The sequence below is a fragment of the Lampris incognitus genome, chromosome 10 (assembly GCF_029633865.1).
Source record: "Lampris incognitus isolate fLamInc1 chromosome 10, fLamInc1.hap2, whole genome shotgun sequence".
Lineage (NCBI taxonomy): Eukaryota > Metazoa > Chordata > Actinopteri > Lampriformes > Lampridae > Lampris > Lampris incognitus.
This window is the reverse complement of record NC_079220.1, coordinates 54,677,880-54,703,606: the sequence shown is the minus strand read 5'-3', so window position 1 is coordinate 54,703,606 and position 25,727 is coordinate 54,677,880. Positions and strand designations below refer to the sequence as shown.

The 25,727-nt window shown below is 50.3% G+C and overlaps 1 protein-coding gene across 1 annotated transcript in view; it reads right to left on the bottom strand.

Moving 5' to 3' along the window:
- prkcab (protein kinase C, alpha, b) overlaps positions 1 to 25,727 on the bottom strand; it is a 231,002-nt gene that overhangs the window by 42,316 nt on the left and 162,959 nt on the right. The window contains 3 exon segments of the mRNA XM_056288468.1: positions 9,947 to 10,075; positions 14,973 to 15,084; positions 17,965 to 17,978. Of these exon segments, the coding sequence (XP_056144443.1) occupies positions 9,947 to 10,075; positions 14,973 to 15,084; positions 17,965 to 17,978 (255 nt within the window).

Here is a 25,727-nt window from a genome sequence, read left to right as displayed (position 1 = left end):
TGTAGTCTCATTCCACTGTCTGGTTGCCGCGTCACTCTTCGTCCAACGCCCCTGTCACAGAATATGGTCAAAAACCCACGTCTCTTTTCAAGAAGCTGGATTCACTTTTCTCCCCTCTACTCACACTCTCCCTTCTGCTGCTGCTTCTTCTTCTTTTTCTTCTTCTACTTGGTGTTTATTGGCGGTTGGCAAACAACGAATTGGTGCATTACCACTACCAACTGGTATGGAGTGTGGATTAGTTACACTACCCCCCCCCAAAAAAAACAAAAAAACAAATCTTCTCAATCAAATTAGTTACTCTAAGATACGGAAATAAGATTTTATAACACTCAGTTGAGTTCTTCTATAGAATATCTATTAAATCAAATGGTACTTATATTTTTCTGAGATTTTGAGTCGTACCTCTTCTTTCGGCCTCATATTTCTGACAGTGTATCACAACATGCTCTATTGTTCTTCTTGCCCACAGTAGTCACATCTGCCTGTACTGCTCACACTCTCCCTAAAGTCATGGCGTCTTTTTGGCTCGTGCAGACGGTACTGGGTGAGGCCACTGCAAACTTGAATCCGCGCCGCCATCCTCCTCCCTCAGCAAACTTTGCGTTAGGTGGCAGAGGAATGCTATCTGAACACAACAGCCTGGGGGGGGGGGGTCATACTTCCATGAATGAAACCTTTGTGCCCGAGCTGGCAGACTGTATCCATACCTGGAGAGGATGGCGGTATTAAGCGTGCAGTGAGTACTGGCCTGTATGCGGGTCAGGTCCTGATGGGCTGTTGAGCTTCCCTGGTCAGCCCTCTCTGCCAGTGGCCACCCTGCATGGTCTGAAGTCCTCTCAAAGATCTCCAGATAGCCCTTTACATGGTCCTCAGCTGTCAATGCAGTCAGTACCTCGCTTGGTGTGTGTGTGTGTGTGTGTGTGGGGGGGGGTGCTGGGAGTGTTAGCCCTGCTGGGATAGGTGTTGCACAGCTGTGGCCAGGGTGGCTTGGCTCTTTTCTCTTTTGGACAGTTGTGACAATCACAGTGCCCGCGTTCTCCCCCCCACATGTGGGCTCCCGGTCTGGGAAACACGCTGGATGGGGACGAACTAGTGTTGCACAATTCACATACACTTTATTAATTAAATGGTGGGGAAGGGAGTGGAGCTGAATCAAACTGAGGCTCTTCCTGGTTGGGGTCCTTCTTTACAGTGCGCTGGGAGACAGAAAAGAGAGGGGGTGGGAAACAAGCCTTCTTTGCCGTTCATCCGTTGCCTGGTCACTCTGACACAGAATATGGTCAAAAATCCACGAATCCGTACTCGCTTTTCTCGCCTCTACGCCCCCTCTCCCTAAAGTCTGGGTCTTTTTGGCTTGTGCAGAGTGACTGCAGACTAGCTGCAGCTGGTGGTTAATTGGGCGTGCTCTGTCTCCAGCTCTGCCAGAGGTAGGCTGCTAGTATTGGGAGTTCAGCGCCACTCCAATGGCTTCCTTCTTGATGAGCTCTCACAAGATGTGAAAAAACCAATAATTTGTTTTATAATACTCTGGGTTTGAGGGCAATCCAAAAGAACCGACTACCAATAATGCATCGGAGGGGAAAAAAGTTTCAAAGAGCATTTTTTCAAGGTTATTCCTTTTGGTGTGTCATGTCCAAAATAACTAGAATTTTAATTCAAAATAATTTCTCTCCAATAAAGAAGATGTGGTCTTCATTCAATCACTTCCTATGGATTCAGAGAAAGATGTGACCTTTCCAGTTTTTCTTTTTTTTGGGGGGGGTGTGTGACCTTTCCAGTTTTTTTTGGGGGGGGTGTGACCTTTCCAGTTTTTTGGGGGGGGGTTCCCCCTTTTTCTCCCCAATTGTACTTGGCCAATTACCCTATATTTCTGAGCTGTCTCCAGTCGCTGCTCCACCCCCTCTGCCGATCCGGGGAGGGCTGCAGACTACCACATGCCTCCTCCGATACATGTGGAGTCACCAGCCGCGTCTTTTCACCTGACAGTGAGGCGTTTCACCAGGGAGACGTAGCACGTGGGAGGATCACGACATTTCCCCTAGTCCCGCCCCCGAACAGGCACCCCGACCGACCAGAGGAGGCGCTAGTGCGGCAACCAGGACATGTACCCACATCTGTCTTCCCACCCGCAGACACGGCCAATTGTGTCTGCAGGGATGCCCGACCAAGCCGGAGGTAACACAGGGATTCGAACTGCCGATCCCCGTGTTGGTAGGCAATGGAATAGACCACGACGCCCCCGAGTGTTTTTTAATAGATATCTATGATATTCATAAGTATAATCAAACTGGTTATTTTGAGAAGCAGACAAAGGAAACAATACCCGACAGAACATCCATGCAAATACTAACCAAAAAAATCTGAAGTGCGCATCTGCGGATGTCGAATGGACAAACCCAGGCCCTGATAATGCACCTGCCTGCAGCATACAACCGGACTGCGCTGCACTGTGACTCTTTAAATCACATCAACAAATATATTCTATTTCTGAAAATGAAGTGATACAGATCTGGGGGGCTACAGAGGGCAGTCAGCACAATATCCTGAAAGGTCTTTGAAATTCAAATGTGCTGTTGCATAACAACGCAATGTGCGACCAATGAAGGGCTGATAGTCTGGCCAAGCCGCACATGAGCTGAGTGGACTCCTGCTGCACCATGGCAGGGCTGTGGAAGGACAAGGAACTCTAAATCACCTTCATATGTCTTTTTCTGCTCTTTGTTGAGAATTGAATCAGGAAGTATCAATGTATTATTATAAATTGAAAAATAATAATCTCAAAACACAAGATCTATTTACTGTTTGGGTTGATGCTTTCTTTAAGAACATGTTCAGCTGCTTGCACACTGCAAAAGATGCCGTGTCAAAAGAGAGACAAAACTGAGCATATTCAAGTAAGAAAATCACCAACAAAAAAAAAAACCCAAACAAATAAATCCACCTAATGCAGATCTCCATAAAAAGTGGTATTGTTTAACTTCTGTGAATAGTCTTACCCCACACTTCTGAGCCGTCCCGGTCGCTGTTCCACCTCCTCTGCCGATCTGGGAGGGCTGTAGACTACCACATGCCTCCTCCCATACATGTGGAGTCGCCAGCTGCTTCTTTTCTCCTGACGGTGGGGCATTGCGCCAGGGGGACGTAGCGCGTGGGAGGCTCACGCTACCCCCCCGAACAGGCGCCCCGACTAACCAGAGGAGGCGCTAGTGCAACGACCAGGACACATACCCACATCCGTCTTCCCAGCCGCAGACACAGCCAATTGTGTCTGTAGGGACGCCCGACCAAGCCAGAGGTAACACGGGGATTCGAACCGGCGACCCCCATGTTGGCAGGTAACGGAATAGACCGCTATGCTACCCGGACGCCCATAAATACTCTTTCTAAGTTGAAATATCAAAGTTAGGTAACTCCAGATAACTATATAACATCACTGTTTAAGAAAAATCATCATTCATCATTTAAGGATCAAGATTGCTGAATGATGAATAATCCTACGTAGTCACGTGAGTACATGATTCTGGAAACAAGGTGACAAGATATTTCTGTGTAATTTTAGGACTTGCTCAGATATACCGTTTTTGCAGTGCACACGCACACAAACCGACACAAAGAACACATTATTACATCTATCATTGTCAGGACCCATGACTGCCCACATCCATACCCCAGGCTAACCTAATCCAAATCCTAGTTTTAACAAGCCTGAACCCGAAAATAGACGTGAGGACCAGCCAAAATGGCCATAAAAACCAAAATTGCCCTCACAAAGGGTTGTCACACACACTCTCACTCACACACACACACACACACACACACACACACACACACACACACACACACACACACACACACACACACACACACACACATTGGTAGAGGTACAGATACAGGTTTAAGTTTGTTGTTTTGCAATCCTTCTCAACCGGAGGCAGGCATGTCAGCTGTCCTCAGCTGCAGTGAGCCTTTCCTGTAGTAAACCGCTATGTGCTCGCAATACCCCAACCCTCAAATACTGCGTGTGTGTGTGTGTCCCCGGGGTCTTTATGTCACTTTCAGAGAGCAAGAGATGGACAGAGGAAAGAAAGAATAAGAGAGGGAAAAGAGGGGAGCAGGCAGGGCAAAAAGAGACAGATCAAGAGAGAAAAAGGGGAAGAGATATGGACGGGGGAGAAAGAAGCAGTAAAGTTAGTGAGAAAGCGCGAGAGACAGAAAGAGAGAGCGAGAGAGACAGACAGACAGAGGGAGCGAGACAGACAGAGAGAGAGAGAGAGACCGAGAGAGACAGAGAGAGACAGGGAGAGAGGGAGACTGAGAAGGGAGCATAGGAAGGACATGCAGAAGGAAGGAGCAGGAGAAAGAGGGACAGCAACACTGCACAAAGATAGGGGAGGGAAAAAGTATAGCTGACTGGATATAAAGAAAGAAAGGAGGAATGGGAACTGGGGAAGGGAGGATGTAAAAAGAGGGGGAGGCAGGATGGAGAGTCGCCTGACTAAACCACGGCGGGAAGTTCGGGGCATCGACTACCAAGGAACAGCAGAGAAATGCAGGTGGGAGAGGTACGGAGAGAGAGAACGGATAGAGGCACGGCGGTGGCTCCCAAGGAGGCTGAGGAGGAGAAGGAGTAAGGGGAGTGGGTGCGGGGGGCTTGCAGAGGGAGCCCGGAAGACTTGTCTGTTTTCTTGGCTGGAAAGATTTAATCAAATTCGCATCAGTGCGGTGAACCACACAGTTCCCTCCGCTTGTCTGCAGGAGCCAGTGGGGAGTTGGAAAACAAGCTCGGGCCTCCTGGTGCAGACCACTGCCGTCTAGAACCACCCCCACCCCAAAAACAAAAACAAAAACGGCCCTGCATACACTAGATCTACCTTTTCTTGCTCTTGTGTATATTTTTCCTTTCAGATTCAACGTATGTAATAAAAAAAAGTGGCAGAAGAAAAAAAAAAACACCGTCCCTCTCGCTCCTCATATGGTCAAACATCTCTTCTTGCTTCACCTCATTTTGGTCCCTCTTTCTTTGTTTATTTTGTTATCTCTCCCTTTGCGTGCTCCCCTTTTCATCTGGCTCCTTGTAATTGAATCCATAGCTGTGTGATAGAAGACCCTCGGGCCACGAAAGGGGTGAGTGACAGATAGAGAGACAGACAGAGAGACAGTTTTTGTCCTGAGTCTTACTTATGACTAGCTACCCTGCATGAAAGACTGGTAAACCATCAACAAATGGCCGGTCAGGCTTAGCCGTGGAGTCGGGGGTACTGGTAAATAGGAGTTTAAAAAGCATGTCTGGGTGACGTGGCGGTCTGTCTCGTTGCCTACCAACACGGGGATTGTCGGTTCGAATCCCCGTGTTACCCCTGGCTTGGTCGGGCGTCCCTACAGACACAATTGGCCGTGTCAGTTGGTGGGAAGCCGGATGTGGGTATGTGCCCTGGTCGCTGCACTAGCACCTCCTCTGGTCAGTTGGGGCACCTGTTCACTGGGGAGGGGGAACTGGGAGGAATAGCGTGATCCTCCCACGCGCTCCACCCCTTGGTGAAACACCTCACTGTCAGCTGAAAAGAAGCGACTGGCGACTCCACATGTATCGGAGGAGACATGTGGTAGTCTGCAGCCCTCCCCGGATCGGCGGAGGGGTCGGAGCAGTGATCGGGACGGCTTGGGGTAATTGGCCAAGTACAATTGGGGAGAAAAGGGGGGGGAATCCCCCCCCAAAAAAAAAGCGTGTGTGAGAGAGGAGAGAGAACGAGGAGAGAGAGTGAGAGAAAGGCCAAAAAAAAGAGAGATGAGAAGGAAGACGGGATAGCCTGTCTGGGCGAAAACACAGACTATAAATAAGAAGTGTCTTTTAATCTTCTGTTGAAGAACTAGTGGGTCATGAAATCACCCCCCACATAAGCTAATAGCAGGTGCTGGAAGGCAAAATGACAAACATCTCTTGAAGATGACAGTGTGAGTTTGCGCCCACCGTGTGTGTAAACAGAGTGGGTGTGCAAGGGAATGAGGAGAGAAAAACAGAACCAAAGGGATGAGGAAGAAACTAAAGAGCGGTAGGGAGAGAACAGTCAACTGCTGCAGAAGCGCTGTTTGGGGAGCAGTTGAGAGAGGAAAACACTGAAGGTAGTGATGTTTGAGGTGCCAGATGGGGCTGACGCCAGGCAGGGCCCTGGGCTGCCCCTGCCAGTCACACTTGGTCCTGTGCCCACCTCCCCAATGTTTACCTACCAACCCACTCATCCATGCTGCTCTCTCCTCTCTGGACTCATCGCTCTGCCTCACTGACTCACCTCCTCATCGCCTGTCACCATATCCATATAAAGGGTAAACTGGACCCACCAGTCATGTCAGGCTAAAGCTCTCATTGCCTGATAGAAATCTAGCAAGTTCCACTTTTTTATGACTCTTCTAAAAAAAAAAAAAAAAAAAAAGATCCATATGCATCTGGCAAATAATTTAATTCCTCCATTTCCCAGGGGCTACTTCCAGCTGTATGGAGCGCAGCTATAGAGAAACCCATCCTCAAAGCTGGTGATCACGAAGCTCTTTTTAATTATACACGCATCAGTATGTTGCCTGTCATCTCTTAAGATGCTGAGAAATGGGTGAGCAGCTCATCTTCCATCTTAAAAACAGCCCCTTCTCCCTATGCAGTTTGGCTTTAGAGCAAAACACCCACAGAGAGACGGGCAACTGGGATTTTGTAGAAGACATTAAATTAATGATGGGCGAGGGCGATGTTGTTGGAGCTGTGTTTCTGGATCTATGGAAAGCCTTTGACACCGTTAACCATAACGTTCTTCGTGGCGTCCGGGTAGTGCAGCGGTCTATTCCGTTGCCTACCAACACCAGATCGCCGGGTCGAATCCATGTGTTACCTCCGGCTTGGTCAGGCGCCCCTACAGACACAATTGGCCGTGTCTGCGGGTGGGAAGTCAGATGTGGGTTTTTGTCCTGGTCGCTACACTAGTGCTTCCTCTGGTCGGTCGGTTGGGTCGCCCCCCCCCCCGGACTGGGACGGCTCAAAAAAAAAAAAGAAAAAAGAGTGGGGTTATTGGCCTGATACAAATGGGGAGAAAGGGGGCAAAATCCAAAATAAATACATAAAAATAACGTTCTTATAGCTACGCGCTCCAGATTTAACTTCTCTCTTAATGCACTCAACTTGATGAAATCAAGGAGGAGTCATCAGGACGCTGTACCACCGAGCTGACAACACCCCCACCAACACAGTGGCCGGGGAAGGGGAGAACTCCCACATTAAACAGGCCCTGGTTAAGAGTGGTTATCCTAACTGGGCATTTGTCAAAGCCAGGAAGACGCCCAAACAGTGCACAAGCTGATCAAAGAGCGGAGGACACCAGCTGCCTAAGCGTAAACCAGTGGTGATTCCGTATGTGGTGGGGGTTTTGAAACAGTTGAGACGCATATTTTCCAAACACTGCATTTCATTTGCCTTCAAACTCCAAAACATACTGTGCCAGAAATTGGTCCACCCCAAGGATCGGGTCCCCCGGCACAAACAGAGCAATATAGTGTGCACTGTTAAGTGGTAGGAGGATTGCCGTGACTTGTACATCGGGAAATCAAACAGATGCTGGCCAAGAGAACAACACAGAAGAACTAACACGTCAGGCCAGGACTCCACAGTCTACACCATCTACAGGCCAGTGGCCACTCTTTCAAGGATGAGAATGTGACCATCCTTGATAGGGAGTAACGCTGGTTTGAACAGGGACTCAAAGAGGCCATCTATGTGAAGAGGGAACGACCATCCCTGAATCGAGGCGGGCGGGGCTAAGAGTACATCTGTCACCATCTTACAATGCTGTGATTGCAACTTTTCTCCAGTCCTCTGTGAATAGTACACATGACCATTGAAACTCTAGTTAATGGTCACGGCAATTTGCATATGAAACTGGTCGTTGTTTTCAGTCGTTATGCCACTGTATTGTTTATAAGGGTGAGGTCACTTAGATGAGTGATGAAACGTTTCTCAATAAACGAACATGCAAACTCCACACAGGGGACGACCCGGGACGACCCCCAAGGTTGGACTTGAACCCAGGACCTTCTTGCTGTGAAGCGACTGCGCTAACCACTGTGCCACATATTATCAGAAATGTTATTAATATGCACTGCCCCTCTCAAATAAAGCAAAACCAAAGTAAAGTAATATAATTTGGTCTGATTTAATGACTTGGTGAACAACTGTGTAACATGGTGCAGTCTGGGTAATGCAGTCCTTTGGTTTGACATTTAGCGAAGGAACTCGCTACGGATCACAACAGAGAACGGTGACTTCTGGAGGAGACGGCGAGAGAACAGTGACAGCAGGTTGCAGAGCATAAATGAAACATTTATCCAGAGCTCATGAGAAGCGCTAGTACACAAGAAAAAGTCCCGGCACTCCTAAGAGGCAGAACGTATGGCGTACCGCTGAGCACCGCGGGCGTGTACAGTGGATGGACTGACACCCTTTCCACGCATCTCATATGTTACTGTGTGTAAAGCGAGACTTATGTTTTAATATCGGTGCATGTGCAATGCAATGACACTGATTTGTGCACAGGTGTTTGCCTACATACTTGAACGCAGGGCCTGCGTTTTACCCAAGAGGGCGCTTTATGGAGAGGTACAGTCAGTGGACATTTATAAACAGAAACAAGGAAGACATCCATCCATCCGTTATCCAAACCTCTTATCCTGCTCTCAGGGTCGCGGGATGCTGGAGCCTATCCCAGCAGTCAATGGGCGGCAGGCGGGGAGACACCCTGGACAGGCCGCCAGGCCATCACAGGGCCGATGAGGTGGATAAACAGAACGAAAACCATCTATTTTCCAAGCCGCTTATCCTAATTAGAGTCGCGGGACGCTGGAGCCCATCCCAGCATTCACTGGGCGGAAGGCGTCCTCTGTGTGGCGAGCGAAGAAAAGCCCTCAGCACGTATTGACTTCTTTGTCTTGTTTGGTCTTTAATTCTGTTTCCATGCGTCTGTGAGAATATCGTGTCCGCTGCTTTATCCAGCCCCCTGGGTTCATGTGGCGCCACGCTCGCAGCTAGCATTCCTTACTTGGACAATCAGCACCGGTTGCGTGCACAGCCTGGCAGCGGAGGCTGGTGATGTTTTGGCAGTGTACACGTCGACGACATAGCACGGCTCTGTGAGTCACAGCCCCCCCCCCCCACCAATACCGCTGTGCACAGACACTTACTTTTAACTACGGGGAACGCTATCCCGGCCCTATGAGAGAAGTGCAGGGAGGGGGCTGTGGAGGTGACCCAGCAGTCACGGGCACGAGCCCATTTTCTCGCCCCGCCGAAGGGCACCGACACCGGGGAGTTCGTCACCCCAGGTGCTGCGCTTGACTGACAGAATAATTTGAAGGTGTTGAAACCCGGGCAGGCGCTCTCTCTCACACGCTGCTGGTTATGAAAGCACTCCTGACTACGTGCAAACAAGTGCAACTTCACTTACAAGTGCTCTTTTTACTGCTCTGTATTTATATATTTTTTGTGAGCTTTTCATTTCCTTTGTATTTACTTTTAATCATTGTTTAAAATGTTCAATTTCCTGAAATATTTAGTTTGAGCCCCCCCCCCCCGTGCAATTTGCGTTAGGCAAAACTTTCTGTGCAGTGAACACAGCTTCTGACCTGTTTAGGGTTTCATTGACTTTTGATTAATATTTGCTTGCTGCCTTTGAATTTTCAACCCCTAAGAACACATTTTTGTGAGTAGTTCATCACCGGCTTGGGGCTACAGCCGCTCTCATGAACGTGAGCACGGGGAAAGCCGAGAGACTCCTCTGAATGGTCTGCAAAACAAACAGGCATGCGCATCAGCGTAACCGCTTGCACGCCTCAGTCCAGCGATGAAGGAGCGCCAAATGTTATTGTCCCCGAGCGCCGTGTGCCGGTAAAGATTAGACTGAGTGTGACCCACCTGTGACATGTAGTCTGTCCCCATTGACCTCGATCTTGAGGAAGAGGCGACCCCGGCGCTCCGTGTGGTCCGTCCCACAAAGGCTCGGCACGTTGACCACACACTGCTTGTGCACGTTCATGTCGCAGGCTGGAATGGGGGCGGGGGGGGGGTGCAGGACAAACATAATGTAGAAATATCATACAACGCACATTATTGTCCCTCTTAGAGAAAACCTACTCTCTCAGTACTGCTGCTTATGATAACTATAGGTAACACCATCACAAAAAATCAGTCACAGCAACATAATCAAATGACCACAAGCAGCAGATTCTCACACGTCTACACATGCTGTCATCTAAGCCGTAGCCAGTGGGTGCAGGCCTCCTCTCTGGCCCCACAGTCACACGTTAGTCTGCCGAGCCGTCTCGTACCCCGCCCGCTCTCTCTGGGATAGTCTCCCCGCCGACGTCAGGGAATCTGACTCTGCAGACCCTTTCAGATCGAAGCTGAAAACTCATCTGTTCTCATTAGCTTCCAGCTAGTTGTTTTATCTCGCTCATAACTTGACTTCCTTCTGAGCTTTGTCACAAACTATCCTCTTCTAGGAGGGTCTCAGTCTCCATGTGTTGGAACTGGAGGTCTTAGCAGTAATCTCTTGGTAAGGTCCTGCAGATGACAATGTCCCTAAACTTTTCTCAAGGCATCGCGACCCCCCCCCCCAATTGTTCCTGGCTATTCACCCCGCTGTCAGAGCCATCCCAGTCGCTGCTCCACCCCCTCTGCCGATCCGGGGAGGGCTGCAGACTACCACATGCCTCCTCCCATACATGTGGAGTCACCAGCCGCTTCTTTTCACCTGACAGTGAGGCGTTTTGCCAGGGGGGCGTAGCACGTGGGAGGATCACGCTACCCCCCCCCCCCCCCCCGAACAGGCACCCTGGCCGACCAGAGGAGGCGCTAGTGCAGCAACCAGGACACATACCCACATCTGGCTTCCCACCCGCAGACACGGCCACTTGTGTCTGTAGGGATGCTCAACCAAGCCGTAGGTAATACTGGGACTCGAACAGGTGATCCCCGTGGTGGTAGGCAACGGAATAGCCCATCACGCTACCCAGATGCCGGCATCCTGACTTTTTAACCTTCTGTTTGTATCTCTGAGCACATGACAACCATGGTGTATACCTGTACTCCCTCCACCCCTCTCTCTCTTTTCTTTCTTTTCAGGACCTCATTTCTTCCTCTATGCACTGTCTGATGACCATGGGATCCCCCCCCCGTGTCTCGACAGCCTGATGATGTCGGGATCTAGGATCCTCTTTGTGCTGTGTCCTGTCTTCCCTTGGCCACAGTCCCAGCCTCTCGCAGACTTAAGCCATCATTTGCGTTCTTCTCGTTCATAATTGCTTTTATATAATTTACTTTGGCTCTGACTACTCTGCGTTTCTCGTCTTGACTGCATCTGTGGGTGCCTGACGCGGTCTTGGATGGTCACAGATTCACTAAATACGCATTGCACTCTCTTCTCACAATACATTTAAATTGTGTTTGTTAAATGTTGTGCATTAATTGTATATATTCCACATTACCTCGCTGTGTGTGTAATCTGTGATGCCACATTATAATTCTGTTACTTCTGTCTGTTCTGCGCATTGGACACCTATTGCACGTGTGTCCTCCTGGAAGAGGGATCCCTCCTCTGCTGCTCTCCCTGAGGTTTCTGCCTTTTCTTTTTCCTGCGAAGGGTTTTCTTGTGTAGTTTTTCCTCACTTGTCGTTATTGTCGTATATTGCATTGATTGTGAAAGCCCTTCAGGACTATACAAACCAACTTGAGCAATGCTCAACGTGATTTGCTCAATGAGGATTCATTAACTTATTGATTTAAGATTGATTAATTGATTGATTACATATGTTATGTATAATGTATATATTATATATTAATATATTAACATTTTTACTTTATTTATTGATAGTAATTAATAACTTTTTATTATTAATTAATTAATTCTCAATAATGGATTAATTCGTCTTCTTTCAGCTTGTTCCCTGTTTCCCAGGGGTCGCCACAGCGGACTTGATAGTTTCCATCGGTACCCTGTGAAGGCTCAACACCAATGGTGGTCAGTGTTAACCCAGGCCTTGACTGAGCCAGTATGTCCAAAGGAGTTGAATCAAGTGCTACTGGACTTGGTATATATCCGTGAAGACGTTTCGCCTCTCATCCAAGAGGCTTCCTCAGTTCGTGCCTTTCTGACTAGACCAAGCTAGTCTGACTGGCTGCTGATGAGACTCAGAATTTATCCTCTTTGGAGTCGTTATCAGAGCTATAGATATCCATGGCTCTTTGTGTCCCGATGTTTTTGAGGATAAATTCTGAGTCTCATCAGCAGCCAGTCAGACTAGCTTGGTCTAGTCAGAAAGGCACGAACTGAGGAAGCCTCTTGGATGAGAGGCGAAACGTCTTCACGGATATATACCAAGTCCAGTTGCACTTGATTCAACTCCTTTGGATAACCCTGACCTGGATGAATGAGAACATTCACAGACCTGAGCCAGTATGGTCTTGTCAATCCACATAATGATTTGGCAAAATTTTACATCGGATGCCCTTCCTGACACAACCACTAACCCTATGGACGGGTTATCAATAATTGATTCATTATTATTATTATTATTATTTGATTAATTGACATAAACCGATTTTCTTCATAATCTTTTTGTAAGAGATACATTTCGCTCAGTTTAGATGTGGTAACATATAGTTTGGAGTTTTGCTGTGGAGTACATATCGGCACTCTTAAGTGCCGAGTCGAGTGAGAAGATGGCCACAGACAGTTACACAAACGGTATGTACACACATGTCTGGGAGCAAGAATGAAATGTATTGTTTAATCACTGAGAAACCCTTCATCATGTGAAGACTGGAAGAGACAGAACATTTGGATATCTTATATTAATTATTCACTTAACATTTCTCTCATCTTTATTTTATCTGAACCTTCTCTCTAAACGGCTCTCTCACTCTCTCTCTCTGTCTCTCTCCCTCACCCACACACACACACACACACCCACACCCACACACACACACAGATATGTATGTACACACTCGAAACAAGAAAGACCGCTGAGGGAACAGAGGGAGAGAGGATTGTTACTCTGGTCTCCTCTCTGCTCAAATACACCAACCAGCCAAAACATTAAAACCACCTGAAGATCACTGCCATCAGGGAACCCGTGTCCATGTAGGGGTGTACCTGGTCTGCAGCGATGTTTAGGTAGGTAGGTGGTACGTTCAAAGTAACGTCCACATGAATGTCAGGACCCAAGGTTTCCCAGCAGAACACTGTCCAGAGCATCACACTGCCTCCCTTGGCTTTTCTTCTTCCCATAGTGCATCCTGGTGCCATCTCTGCCCCAGGTAAATGATGCACACACCCGGCCGTCCACATGATGTAGAAGAACGCGTGATTCATCACACCAGGCCACCTTTTTCCACTGCTCCATGGTCCTGTTCGGACGCTCATGTAACCATTGTAGGCACTTTTTGGCGGTGGACAGGGGTCATCATGGGCACGCTGACCGGTCTGCAGCTACGCAGCCCCGTACGCAGCAAGCTGTCATACACTGTGTCCTGATACCTGTCTATCATAGCCAGCATTGACTCTTTCATCACTTTGAGCTACAGTACCTCTTCTGTGGGATCGGACCCGACGGGCTAGCCTTCTCTCCCCACGTGCATCAACGAGCCATGGGCGCCCACAAGCCTGTCGCCGGTTCACCGGTTGTCCTTCCTTGGACCACTTTTGGTAGGTACTGACCACTGCATACCGGGAACACCCCACGAGGCCTGCTGTTTCAGAGATGCTCTGACCCAGTCGTCTAGCCATCATAGTTTGGACCTTGTCAAAGTCACTCAGACCCTTACGCTTGCCCATTTTTCCTGCTTCCAACACATCAACTTCAAAAACTGCCTGTTCACCTGCTGCCTCATATATCCCACCCCTTGACAGGTGCCATTACTCATTTACCTGTCAGTGGCTTTAATGTTTTGGTTGACCGGTGTAAAGATCTCCTCTGTCTCCTATCCTCCGCATCCTCTACCCTCTACCCCCTTCTTCCTCCACCCCTCCATCCAGCTCGCTCTCTCTTTCCTCTGTCTCTCAAGCTCCATCTTTCCCTCTCATTGTCTACCTCAGCCTCTATCTCCCACATTCTCTCTGTCTCTCTGTCTCTCTGTCTCTCTGTCTCTCTGTCTCTCTCTCTCTCTCTCTCTCTCTCTCTCTCTCTCTCTCTCTCTCTCTCACACACACACACACACGCACACACACAGAAAGGGTCATTGTGTACGGGGGGGGGGGCACAGGCACTCATCACCATCTGTGATGAGTGTCTCCCGGACGGATGGACATAGTGAGAGGAGGAGAAAGGGAGGGAGGTGATAGATGGCGGCAATATGGTGGTGGGAAAGAGGGGGAGAAAGAGACAGAGAGACAGAAATAACAGTGAGGGAGACAGCAATAGAAGCAGCCCGAAAAAGAAGGGGAGCGAGGCAGAACGAGGGAAAGTGACAGAAAGGGCAAGATAGAGGGCAATAAGAGAGGCAGTAAACAGAAAGATATGGCAAACATAAAGGAGACAGGACGACAGAGAGAGACACACAAAGGAAAGAAAAGGGCGTCACAGGAGGGAGATGGAGAAAAGTGGGAGGAAGGGATTTTGAAACGAGGTAAGCCCCTCGTTAAAAAAGGAAATGAAGGGGTGGAGGGTTGACACGTTCATACAAATACAGAAAGGGAGATTAAGGAACGATGTAAAGGAGGAGTGTAGGTGGTGGGAACAGGACATCGGCGGAGGTGGGACACTACGGACAAGAGTGAGAATCCTGCCTCAGCTGCAGATGTGGCTGTGTGCCATGCAGCACGAGTCAATTCCCATCTGTTCTCATTACGGGCCAGCTCTAGGATGGAAACCAGCACAGCATATTCACTCACACACACACACACACACACACACACACACACACACACACGGTGCATACTTACTGTCACACTTCATCCCTTGGTGGATGAGGCCGTACAGCAGCGAACCACAGTGGTCGCAGAAGGTGGGACTGCCGTAGGTGTGAATCTTAAACTTGTGTTTGCTTCTGGGGTCCTGGGGGGGGGGGCAGAGATGGGGGGGGGAGATTTGTTAAATCCAAGCTTCTGGAGAATCGATGGCAGATTACAAGTAACACTGTTATGAGAAGAAAAAGGAATAAAACAAATCGTTGATCTGGTTAGAAAAGTGATAAAAGAACTCGTGTTCCTGTCACAGGCATCAGCTCGCCAGGAGCGAAGTGTGTATTACTTTAGTGTCTCCCTCGCGATTAATACCGGGACCAATGGCTGCAAAGAGCATCCGGACATTTAATGAGACTCCCGCTCTAATTACACTGAAAATAGCATTTTACATCCGCCATTATCTCGCAATCAGTTCCTGAGCGTCTTTATTTCGTTTAATGGCCAATTGCGTAACTCAACATGTCGCAGTGGTGTGGTCTGCCAAGAACAGCAGAGGGATGATGGTGAGTGGGGGGGTGGGGGGTTGGTCTATGGTGGTGGTGGGACTGTACAGAACTTGGATCGTTGAACTGAAGCTGGGTTGCAGCTCTTCCTGACATAACGATGAGGAGCACGCTGATGGACGAGGACATAAGGCGGTTAGGAAAGTCACAGTCAGGAGGTCAGAGAGGGCCTGCGGCGGTCTGGCTGGTCCAAACGGTGCACCTGCACCTAATTAACCCTCCCTTACTGGAAATCTGTTTCCCCCAGCAGGAGTGGGTAGAGACGCCCTGAGGACTGAGAGCCACGCCAGCACACTGTTATGCAGAGAGGAAGTCCGGAGAGACTGTGGCGAGCCACTGGTCTTTGTACCGCAAGAGGAAAGCCTTCAGAAATCCAAACTGAATTCTCCGTTTTATTAACCGTCCATCCGTCCGTCCGTCCATCCATCCATCCATCCAGCCATTATCCGAACCGCTTATCCTGCTCTCAGGGTCGCGGGGATGCTGGAGCCTATCCCAGCTGTCACTGGGTGGCAGGCGGGGAGACACCCTGGACAGGCCACCAGGCCATCTCACACACACGGACAATTTAGTACGACCGATTTACCTGACCTACATGTCTTTGGACTGTGGGAGGAAACCGGAGGAAACCCACGCAGACACGGGGAGAACACGCAAACTCCACACAGAGGACGACCCGGGATGACACCCAAGTTTGGACTACCCCGGGGCTCGAACCCAGAGCCTTCTTGCAGTGAGGCGACCGCGCTAACCACTGCGCCACCGTGCCACCCTCCATAATACTATATTTACGATATTTCCACATATATAATGTGTGTATGTGTGTGTGTGCATTCAACATCCTGGTTTTGAAATGGCGAGTATAAGCTTAATTGGCAAACAAAACATTATGATGTGAAATCTTATTCTGATTTTTCTGATTTAAATATACAACTGTGTGAACCAGCTCCCACAAGTACAAGACCAGCAAACACACGGTTGGTGACATTTTCTGATGTGAGCCATTAGTGCTGAATCAAAGCATTCTTCTTCAAGCATACTTCCTTAATTGGACTCATTAGTTGCTACAGAGGTACAGTTTGGCTTGTACTTGCCCCTCTAGCCCCTCTAGCGCTCTGTTCAAGCCCAGTCTTTTCAGGTGTGGCCAGATTTTACATACTTGATTTTTTTTTTGTACTGCACATTACTCTTCTCCACACAGGACTGTTGGAGAGTGCTGAAGACAAAATGTTTGTGGGATGAAGTCATGGCAGGAGGCCCTCTTGACAGGCTAAATACAACACACACAAGATCCCAAATCACTGTGCAAGGACTGTATGCCGAGCCAGGCTGAAACTGAACAAGTCATGCCATCGTGCAAATTCTGCTACACGGAGAGTTGGGCAAATACATGCTAATGAATCCACGGCAATGCGTGAGTCTCCAGTGTCCTCCTGTGGGTTTCAGTCTCTCAGGTTAACTGTCAGGTCATCTCTCTAACTTGACACCACAGAATCATCCCCGCTTCCATCTTTTAAGTCGTGACCGTTGCTGATTTGGAAGTGCACACGGCGTAAACGAGTGTAAAAACGCCAAGAGCGGTTGAGTTTAAGCAACTGTTTATCTTGGCTGAGACATCTGGCAGGAAAGTTGAGTAAAAACCGAGCTAATGAGAAACTAGAGACTAGTAGCCTTAGAGGATTCCAAAAATCCCCACAAGATGAGAAGGGACACACAGAGGAGTGTAGGGAATTCATCAGTTCTTTGGGCACAGAAAGGTTCCACCAACGCCGCCCACAAGCGGCGTTGGTGGAACGGTGGAACGGCGTCAGTGGTAGAATTCTCGCCTGCCACGCGGGAGGCCCAGGTTCATTTCCCGGCCAATGCATATTGCTTTGACTGGTTAACATAGTCGCCCGTGGTGCGAGAGACATGGGTTGGCGTCTCGGCTGTGGCGGCTCCCGGGCTGCCCCCCCCCAAATTCGCTACAACATATATTTGGCCCTGTGATGACCTGGCAGCCTGTCCAGGGTGTCTCCCCGCCTGCTGCCCAATGACCACTGGGATAGGCTGCGGCATCCCCACGACCCTGAGAGCAGGATAAGCGGTTTGGATAATGGGTTGGATAATGGACAGTTCTTTGGGCCCCTGCCGCAGTTATGTAAGTTCATTTGCAATGGGATCTAATCACCGGAGTGGTCAAATCTAATCTCTGGAGAACCTCTTCACATTTGTTTCATCCGATGATGCGACGTGCAGGCCAGTTAACTTCTACAATAACCCCAAAACAAACCTCGCTTTTAAGTACAGCCCTGCAAACGTGGGCGGGGGAAGCCCTGGCGGACTCGCCTCCACCACGCTGAAATGTGTCATAATGGCCCTATCTGTAATTACACATGCCGCCAACTGTGTAAATTGGCCCATGTTTCCGAAAAGAGTTATTTTTCCCATAAACACTAACATGCTAAATCAAGCGCGGGAGACCACACTGGGGGGTGAGGTGCTAAAACAAGGGGGAGGTATAAACAAGCCGACTGGGTGTGTGTGTGTGTAGGTGTGTGTTGGTTGGCGCGGCAGCAAAACGAGCCATCGGCGTGAGGATTCCCGAACATTCTGAACAGCATATTGTTTTATTCTTCTTTTAGTCTATTTTTACTCCGCTCCTCTGCCACTTCCACAAGATTTTCTTCGGAAGAAAAAAGAAGTTGTGTGGTGGACACGTATTGGGGACAGAATTCAACCCAGGGACTAAGGGTTAAGTCATGGTTGCCCTGGCAGGTTAACGCAGGGTTAAGTTATGGTTGTCCAGCCAGTTTTCTGATTATTCTTGCCACCTCCGCTCAGTCGAGCTGTGGTTTGGTTGCTCTCTGATTTACCGTGGATTAAAGAAAGTTGCCTACACGGCTAAAGTGTGAACCTACGGTCTTCTCCGTTCCTTCGGCTCTACACTGGTGACCCCGACGTCGGTTTTCGGATAAGTTTTCTGAAACCACACACATTATGGCTACGAACGCCGTTGCAATTAAACTGCCGGAGTTTTGGGAGTCTTCCGCGGCTACATGGTTCGCGCTGGCTGAGGCACAGTTCGCGCTCAGAGACATAACAGCAGACGAGACCAGGTGCTACTACGTAGTGGCAGCGCTGGGGTGCGCAACGGCTTCCAGGATAAGCGGTTTCATAACCAACCCACCGGCCGATGGTAAATACGCCGCACTTAAACATCTCCTCCTTGAAACTTTTGAACTGTCAACAACGGAGAGAGCACGTCGCCTCTTTGCAATTCAGGGCTTGGGAGATGGCAAACCATCGGAGCTAATGAGCAGGATGTTAAACCTACTGGGTCAAGAAAAGCCATGTTTCCTGTTTATGGAGCTGTTTCTGCGCAACATGCCGCCCCACGTCCAGACTGCGCTCGCTAACTCCACCATCACTGATCCCCGTGAGCTGGCAAAGGAGGCTGACCGATTCTTCGTCGCTACACAACGTTCCTCCCATGCCGGGGTGCTGGCTCCTACCTTCACTGGCCCCCCGCCGACATCGCGGGCGTGGCCCGACGGTGGCGCCACAGCATCAGACCGCTACAAGCCCTCTGGACTCTGTATGTACCACGCTCGATTTGGTGCGAAAGCTAAACGGTGCCGTTCCCCCTGCAACTACAGGCCGACGGGAAACGAGAGGGCCAACATTCAGTAGTGGCCATGAGTGTTGGCGATACGAGCAGGCTACTCTTCATCCTCGACACCATCTCCGGTCGGCGATTTCTTTGTGACACGGGCGCACAGAGAAGCGTGCTCCCTGCTACTGACGTCGACATCATGGGCGGGGAGCGGGGCCCCCAGTTGGCGACGGCTGACGGCAGCCCTATCCACACCTACGGCGTGCGGTCTGTAGAACTGTGTTTTGGTGGACAACGTTTCACGTGGGAGTTCGTCATGGCCAATGTAACGCTTCCCCTCCTCGGAGCTGATTTTTTGTGCGCTTACGGTTTGCTAGTGGACATTCAGAACAGCCGTCTGGTCGATGCCTTAACCTTCTCCTCCTTCGCATGTACGCGGAGGGAAGCGGCCTATGCAGGTCTAGCCAACTCTCTCTCAGAGGCAGACAAGTTCAACCGCCTCCTCGCTGAGTTCCCTGACCTCACCCAGCCTACCTTCTCTGCACCCACCGCTAAGCATGGGGTGGAGCATCACATTGCTACGAAGGGGCCCCCGGTCTACGCCAGAGCCAGGCGTCTCGACCCCGCCAAACTCGCCATTGCCAAGTCTGAGTTCGAGCACCTGGAACGCATGGGGATCATCCGCCGCTCTGACAGCCCGTGGGCGTCCCCACTCCACATCGTCGCTAAGCCTGATGGAGGTTGGCGCCCATGCGGGGACTACCGCCGACTAAATGACGCCACCACGCCCGACCGCTATCCTGTCCCGCATATCCAGGACTTTTCTGCAAACCTGTCTGGCAAATGCGTCTTCTCAAAAGTCGACCTGGTCCGTGGTTATCATCAAGTTCCCGTGCACCCCTCAGACATCCCCAAGACAGCGGTGACTACCCCATTCGGCCTATTTGAATTCCTATGAATGCCATTTGGACTCAAAAACGCGGCCCAGTCCTTTCAGCGGCTGATGGATTCAGTGCTCCGTGGCCTTCCTTTCCTCTTCGTCTATTTGGACGACATACTCATCGCCAGCGCCTCCAAGGAAGAACACCTGTCCCATCTTCATGCCCTCTTCACACGCCTCAGCCAGCATGGGCTGATCGTCAACCCGGCGAAGTGCCGGTTCGGGCTGACAGCCATTGATTTCCTCGGGCATCGCATCACTGGGGACGGGGCAGTCCCCCTGCCCTCAAAGGTGGAAGCGGTGGCGGCCTTTCCGCGCCCCCAAACAGCTCGTGCGCTCAGAGAGTTCATCGGGATGGTGACATTCTACCACCGCTTCATTCCCCGAGCCGCCTTTATCATCCGGCCACTGTACGAGGCGCTGAAAGGCATGTCCCCCAACCAGGCGGTCGACTGGACAGCAGAGCGGGACCGTGCGTTCACCGAGACTAAAGCTGCGCTCTCCCAGGCTACCCTGCTAGCGCATCCTTCACCTACAGCGCCTATTTCCATAACCACGGATGCATCGGACTATGCTGTTGGTGCGGTTCACGAACAGTGGGTGGGGGGGGCTTGGCAGCCTTTGGCCTTTTTCAGTCGCCAGCTTACACCCCGAGAGCGCAAGTATAGTACTTTTGACAGGGAACTCCTCGGTCTCTGGCTCGCTGTCCGGCATTTCCGTTTCCTGCTAGAGGGCCGCGAGTTTACTGCGTACGTGGACCACAAGCCCCTCACGTTTGCCATGTCCAAGACGGCCGAGCCATGGTCCACTCGCCAGCAGCGACAACTCTCCTACATTTCGGAATTCACTACCGACATCCAGCACGTCGCTGGTAAGTCTAACCAGGTAGCTGACTGCCTCTCTAGGGCAGTGATTGGAGCGGTCCACCTAGGCCTTGACTATGCACAGATGGCTGCTGACCAGGCCACGGACCCGAGCATCCTCCGTCTCCGGGCCTCCGACACGGGGCTCCGCCTGCAGGACGTTCCTTTCAGCGACACAGGTGCCACCCTCCTGTGTGACGTCTCCACAGGACAGCCCAGGCCCATCGTCCCGCACAGCTGGAGACGCCCCGTATTTGAAGCTGTGCACGGCCTCTCTCATCCAGGCGGTAAGCCATCCGTGCGCCTGACCTCTGCTAAGTTTGTGTGGGAGGGACTTAAGAGACACGTGAAAGCGTGGGCCGACTCGTGTGTTGCCTGTCAGCGGGCTAAGATACACCGCCACATTAAGGCGCCCCTGGAACGCTTCGCAGTGCTGGAGAGACGATTTGACCATGTCCACGTCGACCTGGTTGGTCCCCTACCCCCCTCCCATGGGTTCACCTACCTCTTCACTGTGGTGGACAGGACTACGCGCTGGCCTGAAGCTGTTCCCCTGGCATCCACGACGTCTGCTGATGTGGCCCGGGCTTTTATTGGGTCGTGGGTCTCACGTTTCGGTACGCCTTCCGACCTTTCATCTGACCGCGGGCCACAGTTTACCTCAGAGCTATGGAGTGCTGTGGGTGAGGCTCTGGGCGTCAAGCTTCATCGCACTACCGCCTACCACCCTCAGGCGAACGGCCTATGTGAGCGCTTCCACCGGTCCATGAAGGCTGCGCTTCGGGCTACTCTCAAGGACTGCAACTGGGTCGACAAGCTCCCATGGGTCATGCTGGGCCTGCGGACCGCCCCGAAGGAAGACCTACAAGCCTCCTCTGCGGAGCTGGTGTACGGCACGCCGCTGCGAGTCCCAGGCGATTTCATGCCCAATGCAACGCGTCCCTGGTCAGCTGTGGACCAACGAGCCTCCTTGCTGGACGGGGTCAGAGCTTTCACACCCGTCCCTACCGCCCAACACGGCGCGCCGGTGTCCCAGGTGCCCCCAGGTCTGCAGTCAGCGGACTACGTGTTCATCCGTCACGACGCACACCGCCCCCCTCTGCAACCCCCTTATGACGGCCCCTTCCGCGTCCTGGAACGGGGAACTAAGCACCTGGTGGTGGATTTTGGGGGCACGGCCGAGCATGTTTCAGTGGACCGAGTTAAACCCGCACACCTGGACTTGACGCAGCCGTTGGAGTTAGCCCAACCTCCTCGTCGCGGTCGTCCCCCGGCTCCGCCTCCTCCCCCCGTGGAGGCCCGAGCTGCCTCTTCTGCTCCTCAGGCCGACCTCCACAGGCCCGCGTCAATGCCTCCCAGAGACACTCCGGCCCCTGTTATCCGGAGCCGCCGCGGACGGCCGGTCGTCCCCCCGCGCCTGCCTGACTTCGATTACTAGGGCGAATTCTGGGGGGGCTCATGTGGTGGACACGTATTGGGGACAGAATTCAACCCAGGAACTAAGGGTTAAGTCATGGTTGCCCTGGCAGGTTAACGCAGGGTTAAGTTATGGTTGTCCAGCCAGTTTTCTGATTATTCTTGCCACCTCCGCTCAGTCGAGCTGTGGTTTGGTTGCTCTCTGATTTACCGTGGATTAAAGAAAGTTGCCTACACGGCTAAAGTGTGAACCTACGGTCTTCTCCGTTCCTTCGGCTCTACAGTTGCATAAATAAAACAAATAGCCATTCTTGTATGCAAAAAAATGGAGTGTTGGTTTCGTTCCCTTGCCGCCAGAACAAATGTGCTCCAAAAAAATCGATTTGGGACTTGAATCCCACAAGGGTCCTCTCTCCGGCATCTCCCCAACCCTGTGACCTTTTCAGCTTCCCGGTTATGCGAAAAGTCCTTTTATTCCATCCAACGCTGAAAACGTGGGAATATGTATCGTCCGTTTTGGATCCGCTTTCCCATTATCTGGTTGTTCCTCGGGGACATGGCCGCATCACTGTGCGGTTGCATCAAAGAAGTCTCGCTGACCGAACCACAGACATCAGGGACAACGAAAGCAACGGAGAAAGCTAGACCTCCCTCTTTTTTTCACTATCAACTTATTTATCTTTTTGACTGTATCCCCAAATGTCCGGAAAGAAGGTTCCGGATGGTTCTCACCAGAGGCTGAGCGAGCTCAAAAGCCCCGAACCTTTTGTGTCATTGCTCTTCACTCTCTCTGACTGGACCAGCAAGCCACTGGAACAAAAGTTCCATTACTGGGGAAATATCGCTATCTATAGGTCCGCCCTGACATTGTCACGCTCCAAATCTGCTCCCAACGCAACCACTTCAAACGAGAATCAACCTTATTGGCCAAGTGTGTCCGCAGCACACGAGGGATTTGAGTCCAGCACACAGCAGCTTCTAGCACAAACACACAAGACATCCCGCCCCTCTCCGATCACAAGTAATTACTTGTTAAACAGTTGTCAGTCAAATGAGCTACACTGCTGTCAAGTTTGTTTACGTCAGGTAGGTGATGTGCAGCGTTAGTAACTCCTCTGGATAATGTTGCATTAAACGTTAAAAGTCTTCCCTTACATGAACAGATATCAGCTAAACTTTTCCAAGAAACAGGAAATATGCTGCCTCAATTTAACCCACAGCCCAAAACACCAGCCTGTTTTTCAATTGTTATTTTTTTGTAGCTTACATTTGTTTGCATTTTGGAAAATGAAGTATGCCAAATTAGCTATTATAAATTCCTGTTTGCTATGTAGCCTACCACCGGATGTACTGACAACTGTCACCGGAGGACTCAGATACTGAAGAAACGTTCGCAGCTCCGGAGCTTCTCCCCCCCCCCCCCCCTGATTTCAAAACGGGTTTACGGACGTTTAGCTGCAACGGACAGCGGACATAACCGTATTCTTGGAAAGTGTCAGTCACACCGAATCTACAAGTACACGTCTGTGCGAAACCGGGATTCCCACGTCGATTTTTCATAGAAAAGCGGGCGATGTTCCGTCTGAACAGAACCTCTTTTCAACCGCCTGAAACCCGGTTACAACATCAAGTTTGCTGAGTCGTCTCGATCATTTGTTCAGTTGTCGGGTGAGAGACAGACGAAACTGATTAGTGTGAAACGACATGTCGCACCGCTGGGAAAATGGCGGTCCACACAAAGACATAATTTGAACACGTTTACGGTTTCGTATAAAATGTAATATATGGAACTACTATATAGGCTGTGTGCTTCCAGTACATCGTGATGGGAGCAGTGCTACATATTAATGTAAAATAAGCAACTGTGATTACTGCTGTAACAAGCATGCACAAGTACTCAGACGGTACAGCTTCGACTACTCCCAAGGTAGAACACGGACGCGCACCAGGACTTACAGAGAGAGCTGAGGAAATAAAGCCCAGATAGAAACCAGATGTGGGCCACTTCTGGCAGCAATGCGGCACTGGTGGCCTTCTTCTGGCCCTGACAACATGGATGTGAGCCTGAAGTGGCCCACATGTATAATAGCAAATATGGCCCAAATATGCCAAATCACATGTGGGCCTTTTCTGGCAAAGATGCGGTGCTCTGGGCAGCATGTGATCTGGATGTGAACCTGAAGTGGCCCGTGTGGTAAATGGTGAACTTGGCCCAAATACCACAAAACAAATATGGGCCACTTTTGGCAAATATGTGGCACATGCGGCATTGCTATGGCTTGGTTCTGGCCCAGATCTGGCAAACAGGAGCGGACCACCCGAGTGCCATCATTCCACGCGGTATGTGGGCCGGATGAAGTGACGGGTGTGGGGCGGGTCCGGGCCACAGCAATTTTGCTATCTGGGATGCGAAGCTTCACGTTAACTTCATATTTTGTAAGTACTTGTACGTACTACTGTAGTACTTGTACGTACTATTGTATTTCAATAAAGCAAACCAGAAATTAGCCCCATTAGTTTTATTTTAGTGAACGCTGCTTATGATGACGGCAAGGCTGACGCGCCTTCATGGAAAATGACTAGGCTATAAACCCTACATGACTAGGCTATAAACCCTACATGACTAGGCTATAAACCCTACATGACTAGGCTATAAACCCTACATGGAGTATTTCTTCCACTAAAATAATAAGTCCAAGCTCTTTTCTGCCAACAACCTGGGTTTGACTCCTGGATGAATATACTTCTTTTCCCCTTTTTTTCTTTTAACGGAGTACTGTAAGACACGAGAATAATTTCAAGTGTAAGAATAAAATGCCACCATTGCAAATCCTGGAGAAATATGGTCTACATGTGAATGTTCACTCAACATCTTCAAATAGTCGGTGAAAATTTTTCACGTTTGAACCTATTTTCTGTCTTTTCACTGGTGACCGTGGTGGTTTTTAAACACCTTTTCAGTGGAAAACTGCTCAGTGTGGGTAGGTTTGGGCTAAGCCTCGACTGTTTACAACATCTGGCTCCACCCCTGGTTCTCACTACTGAGGCTGGATCTCTTCTTCTACTCAATCTCCTTGTGTTCTCTCTCTCTCTCTTTTTCTTTTTGGTGTCCCCTTTTCACAACCGTTCCTTACCCCCACCACCATCCTAGCCTTCTGAGCCTTGGGTAAAGTGGTGGGGTTTCCACATGCTGTCACTCTGAGCCTTTGACTCGGCAAGACCCGTTCCAGGAAGAGACTGAGGGAGGAAGTGTGTGAGGAGATAATCCCGTCAACTGTCAGTGCCTTGGGCTGCTATTTGTGCCACTTTGTGTGTGTGTGTGTGTGTGTGTGTGTGTGTGTGTGTGTGTGTGTGTGTGTGTGTGTGTGTGTGTGTGTGTGTGTGTGCAAGAGTGTGTATGGTTGCACACGTGCCCTG